The 21386-nt window shown below is 40.5% G+C and overlaps 1 protein-coding gene across 2 annotated transcripts in view; it reads left to right on the plus strand.

Moving 5' to 3' along the window:
- The first annotated feature begins 17739 nt into the window (after nt 1-17739).
- The window catches only part of NFATC3 (nuclear factor of activated T cells 3), a 76378-nt gene continuing 72731 nt past the window's right edge, over nt 17740-21386 (plus strand). The window contains exon 1 of one of the 2 annotated variants that reach the window (XM_075765841.1): nt 17740-18135. In XM_075765841.1, the coding sequence (XP_075621956.1) occupies nt 18036-18135 (100 nt within the window). In that variant the 5' untranslated portion in view covers nt 17740-18035. The remainder of the gene's footprint in view (nt 18136-21386) is intronic. The other variant, XM_075765840.1, reaches the window with a different exon arrangement.

Here is a 21386-nt window from a genome sequence, read left to right on the forward strand (position 1 = left end):
AAGGCAAAGGTTCAGGGGAAAGAATTGAAAGAAAACTTGTTCCAGGATCCACAGTAACCTTTTTTTTCAATATTCTTTGATGCTGCTCCTGAGAATCTTATCTTCTAAATTAAGAAGGTGATGACATGTTCTATAGTCTGTCTTCTTCATGAATCCAGGTACTTCTTACAGCTGCTGAGATAGGTCACAGACAGACTAGGCATTGTTACCTCTGAACCAAATAACATATATCTGGGAAAGCATATAAACTTTTTGACATTATTCAATTTTGAACATTAAGGCAGATTGGAAAAATAATACAGTTGGCTCAGGTCTTCATGTTCCTACCACATCTATAATAAGCCTAGATAAGATAGAAGTTCCTTTAAAAGGATTTATGCATTTTAGTTTTCATCTGACTCCTGGTTCCATATTTTTTGTCTATAGAATAAAAACCCCCAAATGTGCAGGATTACCAAGAGTCATTTCTAAAGGGAAATATTTGGAGGGGAGGAGCAAAACAAAAATGTTCCTCTGTTCCCTAAAACAAAAGGATATTCTTTGGAATATCTTTATAGAGATTCTATATAGGGAGCATATACACTGGTCAGTATGTGAAGGGTACTCCAGTCTAGTCCCACTGGCCTTCAGAAAATTTACCAGGCTCTGGTAGTATCACTGGGGAGGCAGATATGACCTGTAAACAGACTAAGTGTTAGGGATTACCTCCTACCTTATGTCAAAACAAGTACTGTATTATATGGAGTAATAACTCAGCCCTGTATTCATAAAAGTGGGGAATGAGCAGCTGCTTAACAGTTCTTTTCTGAGTATTATAGAGCCTTTAAAACTCTGTCTATGAATTTTCCCCTACAAATGCCTGTATTGTGTAATCTGGTTTGGGGATAGGCAAACATACTGGATCTTGGAAGTTTGTACATTTATATGTGGTTATAAAAGAGTCTGCATTTTTTAATTTTTAATTTTCCAATAAACTGCAGGAGTCAGTAACAACAAGCTTGTTCATACAAAAGCAGTATGCAACTGCAACACTATTGGGAGTGGGAGGGAGGAGAGACCCCCTTGAAGACTTAAGCAGAGTATGTTTATTATAATGTGATCTTAGCTGCGTGTGACCCTTCTTAAGTGGATATCTCCTTGGTCCTCATAACAAGTCTGAAATATAGGTGGATGTTATTTTTTGGAGAAAGGGGCTACGCCATGTAGTTTGTGCACAAAATGACAGCTGAACTGTGAGTTCTGAGATACACATTTGAGAGATATGACCCTTAAAAATTTTTTTGAAATTTTATTAAGAACTATCTTTACCACATAAGCCCTGTGTAAACAAGCCCAGGTTTGCACATTTAGTAAATGTGCTATAATACAGATTTGCAAAGAGGCAGCCGAAAGTGCTTATTTACAAGGAAGTCAATGGATTCTACTCTAGACTATTTAAATGGCATCCCTATGGTTTCAGTTTATTATTTAGAGGACGAGTGTTGTTGCCATCTTTAATGTCACCTTTTTGCTTCCCAAGAATTCTCCTTTAATTAGCTGCCTAGATAAGTAGCAGAAACATCTTATGCTCAGACAGGATGGCTGCTGTAGTTTGAACACATTTTCTTGATTCTCAATCCCCAACTTTTCATTCCCCCCATCTTTGTCACTCAGTTGCGGTAGTACAATTGTTCATGGGATTTTGTGGTAAAACAAATTAGGGAATTGATACAGGTTAAAAATAACCTCTTCTCCACACTCCTTCCACCAACCCTCCCGACAGCTGTTTGGAGGCAAAAAGGAAGAAAGAAAAGAAAGGGAAAAAAGAGCCTGGAGGCAAGGGTGGTTTAAGTCAGCACTGCTGACAAAAGTGGTATTTATCAGACTATGTCCTGTAGATATTAGCTACCTGGTTGAGTTGGATATCTGTGACATTAGAAATCTGTTAAAGACTTCCCAGTAGAGGTACTCCAATACCATTTGTTTCAGCAAAAAATTACCTGATCTGTCAAAAGGGAGAATTGCCATTATGGAAGTGGTGTGCTGTTTCTCTAGCTGCCCTTGGTGAGATAGAGCAGTCTGCTGGAGCTACAGCATGAAAAGTTATGTGCACATGTACACAATAGCCTGTCCCTGCAAATACATGTATTTGCCACATAAAGCTGTTGGTAAAAAACTGTCAACAAGTCTAAGTATTTTAAAAGTTCAAGTTCCATTTTGAGAAATACTATTGAAGACTACATCCCACTGACTTATAATGAAAGACTGGTAAATTTCTAAGGCATTTTAGAAATTAAATTTAGTTTTGGATGGAACTTACCTATTGTAGACAATTTACTCCATCAATAGCTAAGACCCTAGTCTGTGGATAGTCAAGCTTCATTTCAAGGCACTGCCGTAAGAACTTGGTGGTTGTCAGAGTTCTTGTTCAAGTTCATTCAGGGGCATCTTTCATTTAGTGATATGTAACTAAAAATCAGAAGTCATCTTTCAAGTTGAATATGTGGAGATTTTTTTAAATTGTAAAACGAAAACAATTTCTTGTTTAACTGCATGCAACTTTACAGTTTTCACCAAAGTTTTACTTCACCACCCTGTTGTCTCTTTTAGTAACAAGAAGCTAAGTCAGTTTACATAGGATAAGAGTTTTACTGTAATCTTCTATTTTTAGAACTGAACTTTTTCCCCACAACTCTTGAAGACAAAACACCATGTGAGTTGACTACTCTCATCATATTCCAGCTGAGAACAGAAATAAAAGTGCCAGCAACATCACAAATAAGCCTTTTTCTCACGAGACTTACAGCACATTTTTTTCTGACAGAAAGCGTTCAGATGAATTTCCAAACTCTTAGATGTTTATCTGAACTATACCCACATTTTTTAACCTTTTGTAGCTCTTATATCTGAGACTAAAAAATGTATTCATCAGGGCCATGGCTTAGAACAACAATCATTCCTAGCAGATAGATTGTTTGTTTTCAGAGTTACTGGTATGAGTTGTGGGGAGGGGGTAAATTGATGAATTGTTAAGTGCTTTGAAGATTCTCTCTTGAAGTAAGTTTCAGTCTGTTTTTCCTGATGACTTACTATTGCATATCACTTATTTCTGACAATTTTGAAGTGATTATCCTTCTTTTTACTGAACGCAAAATGTATCTCTAAAACTAAGGTTAACAAGATAAAATCCTGTAGCAAATAATTCAATAGCCCTGTCTTTATCACTTGCAACAAACCTCATTATTTACTTTTCAGACTTACTTTCTCCAAGTTTCACTATTGATCAGCCTCATCACAGGTTTTCTTCTGAAGTCACTCTACAGCAATGCATTCACAGCATTTATCCTTGAGATACCATCTGTTCATTTATATACTTGTTCACAGGTTTTTTCACTGGCATTTGTAAAGAACATTGATACGACGGCAGTATATTAGAATGTTTCTCTCGAGCTATTGCCCTTTGTGGGCATGTGCAGTGACTAGTACTGCTCTTGCACTTTTGTCTCATGACACAAAGCATTTGGCAGCAGTACTAACTTAAGATATCCTTGGTCTGCGTTGCTTATCGCAGCCACTACGCCATCCCTGAACAGTTGTGCTGACGCAGCTTTCTGTGGGGCCACACAGTGGATCAGATCAGGGAATGTATCTGACCTGAAAAATCCTCCTCCATTCCCCTACCAATAGAGAATGAAGTTGGGTCAGTTCCCTTGGTCTGCCTCACAGGGTGGTGGCACAAATGGTTGTGCCAAAACAGTGGGGCAGGTAGCATGCTTCTATGGTGCAGAGGGAAGGAAGGAAACCATTAAGCTGCTGTTGCCTAACACAATATTCTTACTAGTCTCAAACAAATGTAAAAATTAAATTTATTTCCTAGTACTTGTTTTTATAACTGCTATTTGCCTTAATGGCTAGGTTGCTGATTTCAAGTATAAATGAGAAAAGGAGTGGGGTTTGAGATTTAGCTGTTATAATTTATCATGTAGCCTAAATTAATTTATTTATTCAAATAGATTAAAATGTTGTTAGAGAAAGATCTATACTTAATACACCCAGTTGGCATTAATGGCAGTCTAACTGGTACGGATCAAAGCATTGCTGCTTTTGCTAATTATTCTTTAATTGCTAAGTTAATATCATCTTTGGTTTGTTATCTGGCACAGTAAAGATACATGTTTAAAACAGCAACAAAGGTCCTGCAAATGGGGTCAGGTCTGGCTCTGTTCCCCAGATTAGAGCGTGCTCTGGCATTCAGTCAAATTGAACCCATTCCAGTGATTTCTGCATTGTACCTGACTCGGGCTGGCTTTTCCTGCAAGTCTTGTAGGTTAGAAACCCGTGATTGTGCATTTGTTGCCCTGCATTTGTTCTCCATAGATTGTTCTTTGATTCAACCTGCAGATACCCTATGTTTTAAAAGCTTTTTTCCTTCTTCTCTCTCTATGCTTTGGCACAAGGCAAGCAATTGACAATTTATGTTTAAGCAGCAGGTTCATCCATATGAGTACCTTACTTTTTGAACCTGGGTATATTCAATTGTTCCAAATTACTTTTTAAATTATTTATTTCTTTTTATTTTATGAAGAAGGTGTGTAGAAGGCACAACAACAGATGAACAGGAAAGGGCTATATGCAAAACCCTGTCTTTCACGTGTCTGTTGTGGTCTGTTTGTAAAATAGGTGCATAATGAGAGCGCTCTGGTACACGCCCGTAAGATACCTTGGAGAACTGGCTGTGGGGCACAGGCAGGTGGCTTGTTGGTGGAGAAAACTAGAACTAACAAAGTTATGATCAGGATACAGGTTCCATCCTGATTTTCAAAGGGAGTTAGGGAAGATCTGCTGTTTAAGCTGTGTGGGCTAACGTGGCTTATTTTAACTGTAACTGAAAAGGGGGTGTTCGCTGCTTGGCTGTGTAGGTGGCTGGGAGAGGTACCCTCTTCACTGAACCCAGCAGCAGTCAGACCAGGACATGCATCCATAGACTCAGAGGCAATGGCAGCAGGCTGAACTGAGCTTAAAAAACCTGCTGCTTCCAAAAGAACATATTCCATTCCCATCTTATACTGCCCCAGGCAGAAAATTAACACAGCAAACATGAGTGAAATGTTTCCATCTGGTTTAGTGAGTTAAGTCAGTTCTCTGAGGGTGATAGGACAAAGCATGTGGAAACCCTCCTTTCTGTAACAGGGAAGCGTTAGGCTGGTGCAGCTATCTCCCTGCACCTTTACTCTGTTCTAGCTAACAATTATAACAAGTCATACTGGGTGATTTGTGACTTTCTGCTGAAAGATGTTACTATTCCCTCATCAGAAGTATCAGATTTAGTCAAGTTTCATCTGTTTAATTTACAAGCTGCCATATTAGTGGAACCTAAAGCTAATTATAGTTCAAGTCACTACTTAGACTGTGAACTATGGGGCTCATATAAAGATGGTTAGCCTCTGTTGGACAGCTGACAGTCCCAGGGGTTCTCTAGCACTTTATATCAAATGTGCATGAAACGGAGCTAGCTGAGGTCCCTCCCCTGTGCCACTCATGCTACCATATAATGAGCCAGTTCAGGGAACTGAGACAAGAAGTTGCTTTCTTTGGAGCGCTTGTTTTTAACTGGCTCAAATCCCTAAGGTGACTTACAGTGCTCACATCAGCACAAATCGCTGAGCAAGTAAGGGTAGGGTGGAGGGCCAGGCTATGGCAACTGTAAATTAGGTTGGCTTAAGGTGTTATAGAAATACACCCTAAACTGAAGCAGAAAAAAATATAACAACTTCCCTTTAAGAATACTGTTTTTCTTGAGTGATTGAGCCACTACTGAGAAATGCAGAGATATTACGTACAAAGGAATTTAAATCCTACACAATTCTAATTTAATATTTAATTTAGAGTCATATTTGGGCCAGATATGTTATAAATATTGAAGCAATTTCCCCAAAAGGAATTATTCCCACCCTTTTGTTTAAGTACCTGTCGTTCTGGTGATTTTATGGGTTAATTAGTTCATTTTCTGAAATATATTTCTGGGATATTTTCCCTTTAACTACTTCAACCCATAACCTCGTGTTCTGAGAGTTACTTAACCTTTGGTCTTGTACAGTTTACTGGCAACCATTCCTTTCCTTTTAGGATCTTTCTTATTTGTGATTCTCTTAGCAATATAAACCACATATAGCTGCTCTTTCCTAACAGGAAGCCTCACACAGTGAGTTGATGTTACATTTCATTAACAGAAGACTTTTAGGTATTTCACAAAGTTACTGACATCAGGAACACTGTACATTAATACCAAACGTTTGACATAATTTAATGAGATTGTAATCCCAGATTAGAATCTCATTAAAAAATGGATTAAATTTATTTTCCAACTAAAGGACTGCTATAGGAAAGAGTTAACATTGCTTGGATATAGAACCTAAGTTCTATGCCTTAACAAGTTTGGATTGCTTTCAAGTTTCACTCTGACATTTCTTGCCTTACAATTGTTTTCTACTCTAAATTTAAAGCTTAATTTTAAACTTTTACAATCAATTTTATAACAGCCTCAGTATAATTTGTTAGGGCATTCCCAATGAGAAAAAAATCCAAGAAATCTAGCAAGACTGTTTTTAATATTCTGAAGGTATATACATACCGATGTTGAAACTATTTTTAGTTTGATCTTTTGTCTGATTCACTGGTACATACCAATTGGTTTGTACCAAGCACAGTCAGAGCCTGGTAGCCAGTTGAACTGGGTTTACAACTTTGGAAGCTGCTAGACGAATAACTTTCATGTACTGTCTTGACTGGAAAAGATTCATTTCCAGTTTATGGTCATACTGTAGCAGACACACCCCTCCCTTTGTGATAATAAATCTGAAACAGTATTCCGTGATACGGATCTTTACTGTATTGACTGTTTTTGGAAGGTGCTACTGTAAAAATTTTAAAAGCATAAAATACCCTTTTTCTTAATATAGGTAAAACTTTTAGCAAGCGGTTTTCCATTTGGTGCTTCTGGTGCTTTAGAAGGCTTTTCCTTTTAATATTTCTTGAACAACTGTATAAACCCAGAAGATTATGCTCTGCCTACAGGAGAGCACCAAGAAAGGCAGCTGTTGTTCTCTTCAGCATTTTTTTTCTCTGTGCAAAAGCATGTCAAATCCATCAGGAGAGCTTAATGCTACTATATGCTAAAAAAGTCATGCATTATAGTGATCCTGGGTACTTACAGTCCTGCTGAATCCCTGCCCAGCAGAAACCACTTCATGGTTGATTGATTGTTTCTTCTTTTTTAATTGAGCAAAACTGGAGAAGATGTATATGTTTTAATTCAAATGGAAAATTAAGTAGCAGATTCCAGAGACCTCACCTTTTCTTGTCTGTGAGTACAAAAGGGTTTATTAAGTTAATGAAGAATTTTTCATGAAGGTTCTAGCACCTCCCTGTATTTTATAATTTTGTTAGTTTATAAATATTAAATTGTTTGGGTTTTTTTATTTTTGAATAACTTAGTTCCAGCCTTTTGTTGAGAAACCTGTCATTCTGGTGTGCTTATGGGTTAATTAACTCCTTTTTTTTTTTTTTTCCCAACTGTATTTATGAGGTATTTTCACTTTAACTGCTTCAACCCATAACCTCCTGCTCTAAGCGGAACTTAACCAAATGTGTATTACTACTATGCACACTATTGCTAAAACGTATGTTATTCCTCAGGATCCTCCCCTTGATGAAAATCTTTTTCTTTACATGTTTCAAAAAACATTTTGGACTGTTCAGTTGCAGACTGAACAAGACTTGAAAAAGAGGCATGTTTGGCTTTATTTAAATAGGAAATAGGCTGATATCATCCTGATATCTATTATCACCAGGTAGCATGCCATGAACATCTATTTACAGTGGCAGTGTTGCATCTTTCGAAAATGTGTCCTTTGTTGCGCCACCTTGGATTTCAGTCTGGTACCCTCTGTTTCTGCTGTCTCAATGGCTGACCAGGTAAGAGTCTGTATATATGGCACCTTTTCCATTAATTTATTTGCTGTGGTTCTGTAGATGGCGCTGTTGGTGGTGCCTACATCTAAGTGTATTTACTCATCTCTTTACAGTACTCTCCTCTTATAACATCTTTCTCTTCTAGATGTTTACATTAAAACCCTTATATCTACTGTCTGCCTGTCCTGGTTCCAGCTGAGATGGAGTAGCTGGTATAGTGCTGTGTTTTGGACTTAGTATGAGAATAATGTTGATTGCACACTGATGTTTTTAGTTGTTGCTAAGTAGTTGTAGTGCTTACACTAAGTCAAGGACTTTTCAGCTTCTGCTGCCAGGTGCATGAGAAGGTGGGAGAGCACAGCCAGGACAGCTGACCCAGACTGGCTAAAGGGATATTCCATACCATGTAACATCATGCTCCATATATAATGGGGGAAGCTAGCTGGGAGGTGGAATCACTGCTCAGAAACAGGCTGGGCATTGGGGTTTTTTCCCTTCTGCATGTGGTGAGCAATTGCATTTGTGCATCACTTGTTTTTTTTATATTTATTATTGTTACTACTATTCTTTTTCTCTTCCTTTGTTATCCTATTAAACTGTCTTTATTTCAGCCCATGAGTTTGGGGTTTTTTTTCCATTCTCCCCAGCCCCTGGCAGGGGAGAGGTGAATGAGCGGCTGCGTGGTGCTTAGTTACTAGTTGAGGTTAAACCACAACACTGCCTCTTTCCTTTGTAATAGGATAAAAGTTAGATGCCATTATCAGCAGTAGATATCTTACCTGGAAAAATTATCCATCTTTGTGCTTGGCTTCTAGTCTATAAAAACAGAAACAGTAAAGGGAGACAAAACAGGCAAACCAATAGTCTTCAGGTTTTTTTTTTTCCTTGCAGCTAGATGAATTCCCAGTTGGAATATTTCTTGCTGTTTTCTTGATTTTTTTTTTTCTTTCTCAAATGGTCATCAAACTCTTTTTCTGAATTTTCCCCCATTGTATTATCTTTATCAAAAAATGTATCTTTTAAACCTCATTATGTCCCTATGAAAAAACACTTCACACTGTGCCATGCAATAGTTCTGACATTTTTAGATCTTCAGGGGTTTTGCATTCTTTTTCATCCAGATGTTTGTTCCATAGAAGTCATTGCTAAAACTCTGGTTTGGTTTAGTCTTTCATCAGTAGAAGATGAAGATGGTTTGCAGAAATATATGGCATCTTTTAATCTTCAGGATATTTGTCGAAGCTGAACCAAATCAGTTCTGACCAGAATCTGTTTCCAACCCATCGTTTAGCAGGTGTCAATACAACAAAGGCATCTCTATCTCTGATACCACTATTGCAAATGTCAGTCTTCCTACTGTGGAGTGAAGATCACTGAAGTGGACTTACTGGAGTTCACAATGTAGGGCACAGGCTCATTTTTAATTTGCTGCCTAAACTGTGGGGTTTGTGCTGATTACTTTTCTTTGGTGTTGTCAACCCCAGCATCTTTTACAAACCTTGCCTCCCTCTTGGTTTTGTTTAAGGAACTTAATTTTTCGAGGACAAAACATAATTTTGCTGTATTTCTGTTACCTGGTGGATGTTACATATATAGTATATAGAGGTTTTCTAATACAATTTTTGTCTTCCATTCTATTTTCTCCCTAAATAGCTTTTAAATTTGATATAGTGCCTTTCATTAATGGATATTAAACTACTTGTTACCAATGACTTACCTTTATCATGGAGGTGACCAGTTTCCATTACCTTATATTCTTTGCCTCGTGCTTGTTACTACCATTCTGGATGTAACTACTATGATACTTTTGTCTAACAATAACAGAAACTAGGTGTAATTTACAAGATTAGAGTAGCCTGCATGCTGAGCAATTTTCTAATGATATGTTTTGCAATTGTTGGCTGCTTTCTGATCAATCAAGCTTGTGAACCTTGGTATCAGCAAATGCTTTATAAAAAAATCAAACTGAGTAAGGATAAAAATGAATAGAGTTAAACTTTTCACCAGTAGCCAGTGCAGTCTTGAACACTTTAAATGTAAACTAGGTAACATTTTAAGTGATAAAGGCACATAACCTATTGTACACGATCGTATCTTCAGTCTGTCAAACCCAAGCAAATGCCTCAAAAGGACATTATGCAATGAAGTACATGAGAAAAAAGATTTTTACCACTCAAAAGTCTGTATAATGCTTTAAAATGGACATATTCTTTATTTTAACATGTATCACAGTAAATGTCATGGTTTATACAGTTGTTTCAGACAAATTTCATTTTTTTAATGGGAAGATAATTTATTTTAGTTTGGTAAGGACCTCATAGAATTATTCACTGATCAAATAATGTCATAATGTTGAATTTAACAAGTTTAGCCTTTTCTCTTACCAGTTTTCTTAATCTGAAAATATTTGTTCTGTAGCTTATCATTAGTTACGTCCTTGTGAATTATTGGTATTATTTCTTCTTAATGTATGGGAGCACCAGGCCTTAGTCTCCAAAGGAGTAAGCAGCAGGTCAGACATTTCATTTTGCATTTGTAGACAGATGATTTGGGCATATCCAGACATCTGTGGCCTTTTTGATAATGAAAGCAAAAGGACTGATCATATGATTTGATTTTGCTCCCTGACTAGATGACATGAATCCTTGGAATAAGATTTCTAGTTCAAATACATGTTAAAAATCCGTTTTATGTAAGCATTCATTGAAACTGTCATTTTGTTGAATATAAATTAACAGCTAAACCATTCTTATATGTATCTCATTAATTGACATATAGGGTCTGCAAATACAGCAAAAATAAATTAATTTTAAATGGGTGAACTTTTATTGAGTAATATTTTTCTAGAGCTGACTGGGATCAGTTCATTAATTGAATAGCTCATTCTCCAGCTTGGAAGAATACTGAGATAGTATTTAATAAGTTATTGCTTTCTGTGTTTTGTCTTTTCTACTTTCCATCATTTTTTAATACACAGCAGTACCTTTGTCCCAATCCAGTCTGACATACAAGGAGCCAGAGGATGCAGCTAAACCTCTTCCTGGGAAGCGGGTAGGGTAGAAAGATAAGGACAGGGACCAGCAGCATAGTATCAGATGACTGTAGTGAGGATTGATTCTGTGACCGAATCGAATAGTTAATCATCTCAGCCCTTGCTCTGTCAAAGAATCATCAACCCTCTTACATGGAATCTGGACAGCAAACCAGGCAGAAACTCAATCAGCTAAAAAGCTGAGAGGCAAGAGCTGCTAAAACTACTGTCTCTATTCCAATGCAAAGGAAAAAAAATAAATGTAAACTACCTGGCTGGCCTGTTTGGCTTTATCCTGGAATGGATCACAGCAAAAAAAGACACACAGGCACCTGCCACAGCTGGGATATGGCAGTTGTGTTCAACACCAGTTGCTTCTCAGCCGAAACCTTATGTATCCAAATTAAGATGTTGGGTCAGAAAGCTCATTAGGCACAAACTAAGCACGTGGTGTGAGCCTACGTGCTCTAACGACTGCAAAATGGATCCAGTCCCACAAAAAGAAAAGGTACAAGTCCAAGATCCAAACTACCAGGGAGCCTTTAAAGTTTTCCGCAGCAGTAGAACCTATTGTTTTATGTTGGCTTAGTCTGACCTGAGTCAAGGACAAAAGAGTGATTGGCACAAGGCTGACAGTCCTTCTCACTGAAGACTGAGCCCATCAGGCTTCATACAGAAAAACCTGGGAATATGCCTATCAAGAAAAGATTAGTAATACACTTATTCTGGTTGCTTATTATGAATTAGGCTGAAAAGCTGTAATGAGGGAAAATATTCTTTTGCTACCCCTGAAGACAATTAATATACTGATAAAGAATGCTTAATTTACTGATAAGCAAAGGCTATGTATCACATATTAAATTACAATATATAAGGAGGAATGACTTAAATACATGAGATTGTGGTTACATCTAAGCTAATCAAAGGACCTAAGTGTGTATATATATGGAATACAGAAAAACTGGTGCACCTTAAGCTGCACATGCATTACACTTGAACAAAACAGAACCATATTATAGGAGTATCATAATATGTGTAGATCCTAGAATAGAATAGCTAAAAGGCTCAGAGACTGGGGTTCCATTTTGCTATAAGGGTTGTGTGATGCTTCTTTTCCAGTACAAAGAGAAATATTAGCCCAAAGCATCTAGCCAGGCTGCTTGACTGTTCAAACACAGTGTATAAGAAATATTCCAGACTTGAGAGTCCTTACTCAGAGGCATTTGCAATCTAAGTAAAAAGAGGGACAACAGAAGTTGTATTATCCTCACTTCAGAGCAAAATTGAGGCAGTGTTTTAAGTGTCTGTATAAATAGCAAATTACTTGTGCTGCTTTCAGAAAGTCTGAAGAGTAGACTACAAGGAACTGGAAGCTTGTAACAGGACCTGGATTTTCCATATCCCAGTCCTGTACAAGACTGCTCTCTAATGAACAGTCAAAAATGAAAGTTAAAATAGGGAAAATAAGTAAAATGCCACCTTAGTTTTTGTATCAAGCCTAAGAGCTTTTATGAAACCTCATTTGAGTTTCCACAAATATTTATCTTATGCAAACATCATTGTGCATTAAAGGAGTTTGTTCTTGTTCCGGTACCAATCTCAGTTGTCATCTGATTTCACTCACAAACCACTTTAGGCTTTGTAACAAGACTCTAAGGTATCTGTAAAAGCAATCATTTCAGAAGCAAATGCTTGTGCCTGGAGTGTCCTTATGTATTGACATCCGTAATAATGCAGCTGATAATTTTACTTTGCTTTCACTTGATGATCTGAGAGCAAAATACATGGAATATAAAGTCTGTGAAGAGAGCCACGCAGTTAAGAGCCAGATTTCTAGATCCTCTGGTCTTTTTAACATGTGTGATAGTAACCTCCAAATGAGAGGATTCCAGCCTGCTCCCTAAAACTACAGAAATACAAAGCAGCAGCAAACTTTATGAAGTAATGTCTGCTTTACATGGCAGAATGTTAAACAAACAATAAAGCAAAGCAATGATTGTTTAATGTAAAAATACAGTGAAGAAAAATATATTGAAGTGTACTAATATGACTGCAGTGAGTTTAGGGGAGCGATGAAATTTCTTGGGGAAAACTGTAAAACTGTTAAATGAGACTGTGAGCTCATTAAGTTTTTATGTAGGTATGTTTTTGTCAACATACACCTTGTAGGCAATTTTTTTTTTTTAAACTTTGTAATCTTGCTATTACAAATGCCCTATTGATCAAATGCTGAGCATAAGATCTAGATAGGAGTGTTGTAATTGCATAGGGAATCTTAAAGGGATGACTGCAGATTTTCACTGAAAATTTATCCCAGTTCAGATTACTCCCTTTTACTCTCTCTTCTGTTACTGTGTATTCTAATGCCTGAATTAGGACAACTCCTAATTTTCCTACAAAACTTTCCAATGCTATGCAATCTACTTTTGTTTTTGTTTTCCTTTTCATTCCCCAGTGGCAGAAGTTTCACATTTCACCCAGGCACTGGTAATTAGCCAAGGAAATTATTTAAAATGCCAGATGTCACATATTAAATATAAATAACCTATGACCTTGTGTGCAAAATGCAAGCCCCTTTCCTATATGACTGCTGAATTTAACTTTCTTGAACGTAGCCTCTATACTGAAATACTACCTTTCTCCTACATAACACCGTTCTGCATGCTTAAAAAATGGATGTGCCTTGTTAGCTGTTGGAGACATAAAGGCTGTGATAATTTTGTTTGTATGCCTTTTGCAAAGGAGTTTAAGTGTGTAAGGATACATTCACACTGGTCAAAAATTTTCCCTTGTTGTACTCATGCTTTTTTCAATAGTAGCTGTAAAAAGCATAACGATAGAAACAGCCAAGGAACATTATCTGCTGATTCCAGGAGTCTCTCTCTGTGCTTTCTCATCTGCCCTTTTCTATGTCACACTGGTGTGTGTGGCTTCTAAACAGGTCCAGATTCAACCACAGACGGGAACGAGATCAAGCACATGAAATACAACCTTATGCGTTATATTCTTAATTCGAGGCTGTTTGGTTTATTGAATCATGCAGAACGAATGCCTGACCATGCTTCTTCCAAAGCCTATTCTGGCTACAATTGCACAGCTGGGTTTGATTTGCTGCCCATAGGAAGGGGGGAGGAATCCCTATTACTCCAAGACAAATACAGATCTGGGATGTGGCTGCAGATCCAGAATTCCTAGCTATCCAGCATAGGATGATGTGTGGAAAATAAAACACAGTGTAATGTAGCCCTCAGGTTTTTGGAGCCGAAAGTCACAACACGCCTAGAAAATAGACACAGTTTGGAAAGGATTCAAATACCACAGGAAGCGTGTTCCTTCCTTCTCAAGGCACGTGCAATAACTCCAGCTTCTGACCAGATCAAGGTGTATCCCCATCTGGATGCAATAACACAGCCTAAAAGCAGCAAGGACAGAAACCACTTATGCATATTAAATAAATGCATAAATAAAAGTCCCCTCCCCTCACAAAACCACAAGTGAAATAAAGTTGCCCTCGTTACTGCCACCATTTCATCTCTCAATAGTGAGCAAAAGCCAAATCAGCCATCCGTGCCGTGGACCTCAAGCACAGAGGTTGACATAAGTCCCTGGAAATTGATGTAAGACCACGTCAGTCGTTTCAGGGCTTCTGCCAACTCACTCCCAGTCACACCCCGATTATTCTCTAGCTGTATAGAAAGGGTTTGAAGGTGTTTTTCTTTTTACAAATTCAAGCGCAGAAAGGACATGCATTTTGGTGCAGTAGGACGGAGACAGCAAAACGAAAAATATGGTGAAGACAAGACAAAAACAGAGGAAAGAAAATGAAAGATGCCAGCACTGCAATATGTTTCTGGCCTGAAACTTCCCTCAGCAGCCCTTTCACAGCCCTGCTAACATCGGGGCTGTGGGCTCGCCTAGCCACCTAAACAGTCCTGACAGTGACTTTCATCTCTCTCACTGTCTGCCAGAGTCCAGCCTCCAAATTGGAAACGTCCAGCTAATGCTCCCACACAAAAGATGCCAAGAAATGGCAGTTCTGAACTCAAAGACAGATATGCCTGATTTTGATGTAAAAAGCTTTATAAAGATTACTGTAAATAACTATTAATTTCTTACAACGCCATCTTACCTTCTATGTATTCTTTAAATTCTTGTTAGCTATACCGTTGTGCCATAGCCAATTACTCTATTTGATTTTGGGGTATACAGTCCTTTTTCTTTTTAATTGCTAGCAGTAGGTGGGACTAAAAGGACTCCCTAATGACCTGCATGGTTTCTAAATAAATACTGTCTCAAACAGGGGAGAAAAGATTTGTTTTATAGTTAAGGGAAAGGAACACAACAATAATATATACTTTTCTTATTTAGCATACTCATTAGAAATAGACTCTGAGCATTTTATCAAAGAGCATGGATCAAATACTTGTGTTCAAGTTTCCCCTTATGGACAGAACAAGTTTGGTTGTATTTTTCTCCAGGGACATGCATAATGGATAATGTACTGGTATAGCAGAACAGGAAACTGCTATGGTTACTCCACGTGCTGTAATCTGACACAACAATTATTTAACAGTAAGACAAATTCTAATATAGCTGCTTTGAAAACGTTAAAGATTACCCAAAGTTTTCAGACAAAAATTAGCTGCGAAGAGCCATTTTATATATAGTATATTTTACTGAAGCATTCATCATAGACCTGTTTTCATTGAAGAACGCATAAGGGGTTTTCTTAACCATGGTTAATCCAATTACACATTCTTTTCCAGCTTGTCTTGCTACGTGACCTTGGATTTAGAGGTAAAAAGAGGCTACAGGCCAACAGGGTGTGAGCTTCTTATCAACGTTTGGGCTGCCTTCAAGAGAAGGAGTTGGCTACCCTAACAAGAGCATCAACCTTTGGTTTAAGTATTGTAGGAACAGTAGCTGTAGTTGCTCATGTATTTTATGTAAAGAAATAGCTAGCGGTGCATGGGAAGTGACAGTAGAAAGGGCAGTGCATTAGAACACCAAGTAAAAAATAAACATACAGCTGCTTTGTATTCCGGGCACTAGAAGCAGCTTCCTATTTTCACTGGGGCAAACTCCTCCTGCCCAAGTTCTACGTAGTATTTTTTAATATGATGCTTTCTGTGTCTGCTAGACTTGCAAGGTCACAAAATAGTTTTTCATTTAGGCTTCCTTATGAGTGCACAGATAGATGGAATTAACTCGTAAAAGCCTGCTGGACTGAGAATTTTGCACTGTAGCCAACTTCTCGTCACTTTAGCCTTCTTTTCTCTTTCATTCCCAGCCTGTAAAGAGAACATCTAGATATAAAGGCATGCATGGGATTGTTTTATGCCTGTTTGGATCTGTCTGAACAGCAACAGCCGCAAAAAGACCCTGTGCATAGAAACAATTTGAATTAGTTATTTATAAATCAAACAATACGATTAGTAAGGTTTTAACAGATAAACCTAGAACTTCCACATAGCCATAGAGTCATGACACACTAACTTTAGTTCAGTTAATTTGTCAACTAAGTAGTGAAATCTGATCCTGTAATGTTTAAAAGATGTAGCAATGGTATTTCTAGTTAATAGGCGTTTTGCAGTCCGTAACACAAATAAAACTGTAAGTATCACATCTATACTGTATCTATACGCAAGTGTGACTGGATGTGAGTGGGAGTTTAATTCCCATCAATGCCCAAATTTCGGCACAAACCTAAAATCTTCCTAGATCACACATAGTGAGGATTAATCTTTTCCTGATTCCACAGCAGCCAGCGACAGTTTCATCAAATTGCCCCAGGGTTTCTTGGACTGCAGATGCCAACGGGCCAGTTACGGTTTCTACACTGCCGTCTGCTGCTGGGAACAGATGCTCCTGCTATAATAGTAACTTAAATTCCACATTTTCTTTTGCCCTTTTGTTTCTCTTTCAACCTTAATGCAAGGCAAAACAATAGGTGACAGTATATTACTGTGCAGAGTACTCCGAAATTTCTGTGCTCTTCCTAGTGGCTACTTGGCTCCCCTTACTGATGGCGCACACTGCTAAAAAGCATTTTAATTAGCCTCCTTACGGTTGCTTCATCGCCACTGTTTCCAAGGGGCCTGGAAGGTAAGTGGCTAACAGCTCAGAATCCTCCTGCCAGCATCTGGTGTCCGAGCTACACTCCTCGGCTTACGCCGACCTGCCTCATTACCGGAGCCGTTCACTGCCGCCAGGAACGCCACCTAGTCACACGGGACTGTTCAGAAGACTCAGCCACGGCATCCGCGTGCCCCAAAGGACTTCGCTCCTTTGCTCTCACGTGCGGCAGCCTGCGCCTTGCGGCAGGGCTCACGCGCGGACTCCCACGGCGATGGGGGCGCCGGGCAGCCGCCTCCTCGGCGGCGGGACGACACGTGGCACCCACACCCCGCGCGGCTGCCCCGCCCCTTGTGCTCAGCTGGCTCCCTCGGATTGGGCGCCCGCTCTAGGCCGGCCAACCAACTACAACCCCCGGCGGCCCGCGCGACGAGGGCAGGGAATGGCGCGAGGCAGGCTTTCCGCGCCACGTGACCTGCCGCGAGGCGTCCTTCCTCCCTCAGCGGCATCAGTGCGAGGTCACGAGGCGCCGTCGGTGTCGCCGACGTCACCGCGTGAGAGAGACACCAACTGTGGGAAACGCCGGGGAGGGGCGGGGCGGCCCAGCGGGGCGGGAGGGGGGCGGGGGGGGCTGCCCGGGGGCACGGCGCGGGGGCGGGGCCGGCGGGCGCGCGGGGCGGGGGAGGGGCGGTGTGGGGGTGGGGCCAGCCGCGGCCCGTAGTAGGCGCCCTCCCCCCCCCCTGAGTGACAGAAGGCGCTCGAGCACGGGAGCTCGCGCTGGGGCCGCAGCTGCCGCTCGCGCCACCGCCTCCCCGCGCGCCCCCCACCCTCCCCCGCGTGCCCCCTCCCCTCACGGCCGCGGCGCCATCCGGTGTTATGAGGCGGCCCTGAGGGGCGGCGGCGGGGAGCGTAGCCCGGCAGGAGTCCGGCGCGGCCCGGCAGGGCGACGGGGTCTCGCTTCGCCTCGCCGGCCAAACCCATGACTACGGCAAACTGCGGCGCCACCGACGAGTTCGACTTCAGGCTGATCTTCGGGGAGGACGGGCAGCCCGGCCCCGGGCCGCCGCTGGGGCCTGCAGGTGCGCTCCTCCGCAGCCGGGTCGTGGCCTCTCCCCTCCCGCCGCGCCGGGCCGGGGGGGGGGGGTGGTGGAGGAATCGGCTTCCTGTTTTCGTCCGAGTAAGGCAAGGGGGGGGCTGCCGCCTGCCCTGCCGCTGCGGGAGGCGGGAGACCGGGGCGGGGGGAGCGGCGCCGTCCCTCCTCCCTCAGGCTGCGGCCGCTTCACGGCGCCGCTCCCCTCGCTCGCGGGACGTGGGGGCTGCGGAGGCGCCCCGGGGATTGAGGGGGGCAGTGACGCCGTCTGGGCCGGGCCGGGGCTCTCCGGGCCTCTCGCCGCCGTTACAACTTTCTTTGGGAAAAGAAATCCAAGAACTCGCGTCGGGCGGGAGGAACCTCCCCCGGGGCGCGGTGGCTTCGGGAGGGGGGAAGGCCCCGGCTCTCGCGGAGGCGGGGTGCTGTTTGGATCTGGTGGGCCTGTGTACCCCCGGTCCCCGGACCGGCGGCGGCTCCGCGTCCCGCCGCCGCCTCTGGCGCAGGTAGCGGCGAGGGGACCCGCTTGCGATCCCCTTGGTCGCCGGCGCCAAGCTTGGGTCGCGTCGCAGGGCTTGGGGAGAGCGGTCAGCGGGGGGTCCCGTGAGGTACTGCGTGCCGTTAAGTTCGGCAGGGGGCAGCGAGCAACAGACTAGTAACGGGGCTGGACGAGGGACTTGTTTGGGGCTCTTGCGATGAAAAGTTTCAATCTAACTGTTCCCCGTATATAGAGCATCAGAGTTACTCCGGTGTATTTTTGTAAACTTTGTGTACGTGCGTGTATATACGTGTGGATGGGCAAAACACTGCATGTTGAGATGTGGTGGCAGTTTGGGTCCATACGTACCCATAGACGCATTTCAGAGTGCTTCCTTTTTATTCTGTTTTGTGGTATTGGAGCCTGAAAATCCCGTTTTAAAAAACCCTCGCGGTTCTTTAAAACTCCCTGCAAATTATGATGTGCAGAATCAATAAGAGCCAGCTATGCGGTGTGTAGCTGTACCAGAGTTTGATGGCTGCATGCTTTTTTTCTGATCTACTTGGAATAAGTATTAATTGGTAGTGTGGTGTCTTAAGTCTAACTGGTTAGATGATAAGATAGCTCTGAAACATGATTGTATTTAGGCTAAATGATGCAGCCATGTTGTTTTGTTCTCTGACTCGGTTGCCTGCATAAGTTGATTAGAAAAAAACCTGATACAGTCTGTATATAATCCATATATATCTGTATATAATAATTTCTTACACAATCTCTAACTTTCTTGATGCTCAGATTTAGTTTACAGATTCTTTCTGATAAGGGGAGATTTTCTTTGCTTATTTTCCAATTTAGTGTAGTAGCAGATGGTGCTTTTGGAAAGAGGGCCTGAATTGTGCTAGCCAAATAAATGCATTATGGTGCCATATGAAAACAATGGGGAATGTTATCAAATTACAACAAAAATAATTTTGGCTGCCTTATTTCTGTTCTTTTCACATGAAACTAGTAAGTTAAACTATGCTCCTCCATCAATGATAGGTGAGAATGAGAAAACAAGTTGCTCAGAAAACAGAAAATACTACTGGTATTCAATTCACTTTTATAATACTTGTATTTTGGTAGCATTCTGTAACAAGCAGTTCAGCTATTACTTTGAATATAGAGAATTTTCTATGCTTGATAAGTTAAAACTATTTTTAAGGCAGATTTGAAAATGTGATATTCAGACCGTGAACTGTTTTGTTTGCTGTAGCTTTCAGTAAGAAATCCTGCATCTGCGTCCATAACTCAGTAATTTCACTGTTTTGTGGAATACTGGAGATGACCTCGTCTGCTGTGCACAGATGTGGCCTTCAAGGGAAAGGGTTAGAATGGGTATCTGCCTTTAAGTATTCTATTAAAAGAATTGCCAGAGTTTAGCCCTTAATTCTGCCCATGTATTTTACATATGAAGAACTAGATTTCATATAAAAGAGGACCCATATTGGAAATCTTGTATTTTTCCCATCCCCCTCTTCAAAGTATATTAGTTAGGTGACAGAAGTTCTTAGATCTCCCTAAAGCATATATTTCATAATCCCCTATCACTTGCTTCAATGATTTTGTCTGTTGTGCAGCAAAGTAAGTGTAAGGGTATTTTTTTTTCTTATGTATGCTGATAATAAAACATGTAGATAACAGGGAAAGCTGCTTAATTTGAATTAAATAATATTAAAATTACTAAGTCTTCCATGTTTATGGCGAACACTTGAAAACATGTTCTCACACTTCATGCTGTATCTCTCTAGAAGTTTGGGATTGGCGTACTTGTGAAAGAAGTGTCTAGTACTAAGTTCTTGCGTAAGTAACACAGAAATCTATGTTAATGCTTTCTTTTGTGCTGAGACTACTGCAATGATGTGAGGATTTTATTATTTTGTGTAGGTACATAAATAAATATATATGGTTTTATGTAGTATAGTAAACTGTATTTTTAATCAAAAGCAAGAAATTGTGAGTTATTATTTAATTTCATTTAATAGACTTTTGATTTCTGAACTACTAAGAAAATATTAGTCCCGGGCAGTAGATTACCCTTTTTATGACATTAAAAGGACAATAAGAGAAATCAAACCAACTGGGATTCTGAGTTGTTATACAGAATAACTTCAGTGGTTTGCAGAATAGTAGAACTAGCATACTTAGTTGTGTGTTAAGTGGCAGGAATTGAGACTAATGTTCTGCAGCAGTGCTTGTGTGCTTGATCTGAAAATTGTAGTTCCTGCTGCAGAGGGGAATGCATTGAAAGATGGTTTAAAGATGCTTGAAAGTCTGTGGTCTAATACTGCAATCTTTGCAGCATACTTCACTTGAAATCAAAGGGGTAGCCTGTTTCATATAGCTTGTGAACTGAAGTAAAAATTTGCTCAGGTGGCTGCTAAATAAGAGATGGTCAAAAGCTCTTCGGATACTTTTAAGTGGAAGTTAGGTACCAAGCACCTTCTGCAAAATCTTGTTCTCTTCTTCTCTGATAGTTTAGTGTCCTTGTCCCAAAGAAGAAAGAAATTATCACTTGGATTTTGTAGTGTTCAGCACTCAAAACAGGTAATACAGTTCTAGGTACTAATGAGCATCATCTTTTTTCTGACACAATAATTCAGGCCTCCAGTGCCCAAAGGTAATGCTATAGACCATGCTGAAGTGAACCAAATCTCTTTGGTATACTCTTCGTTGCAAAACTGGTTAGTTGCAGTAGCATCTGATTGTGTCTTGCCACCTTATGT

This window comes from Balearica regulorum, chromosome 13 (assembly GCF_011004875.1).
Source record: "Balearica regulorum gibbericeps isolate bBalReg1 chromosome 13, bBalReg1.pri, whole genome shotgun sequence".
NCBI lineage: Eukaryota > Metazoa > Chordata > Aves > Gruiformes > Gruidae > Balearica > Balearica regulorum.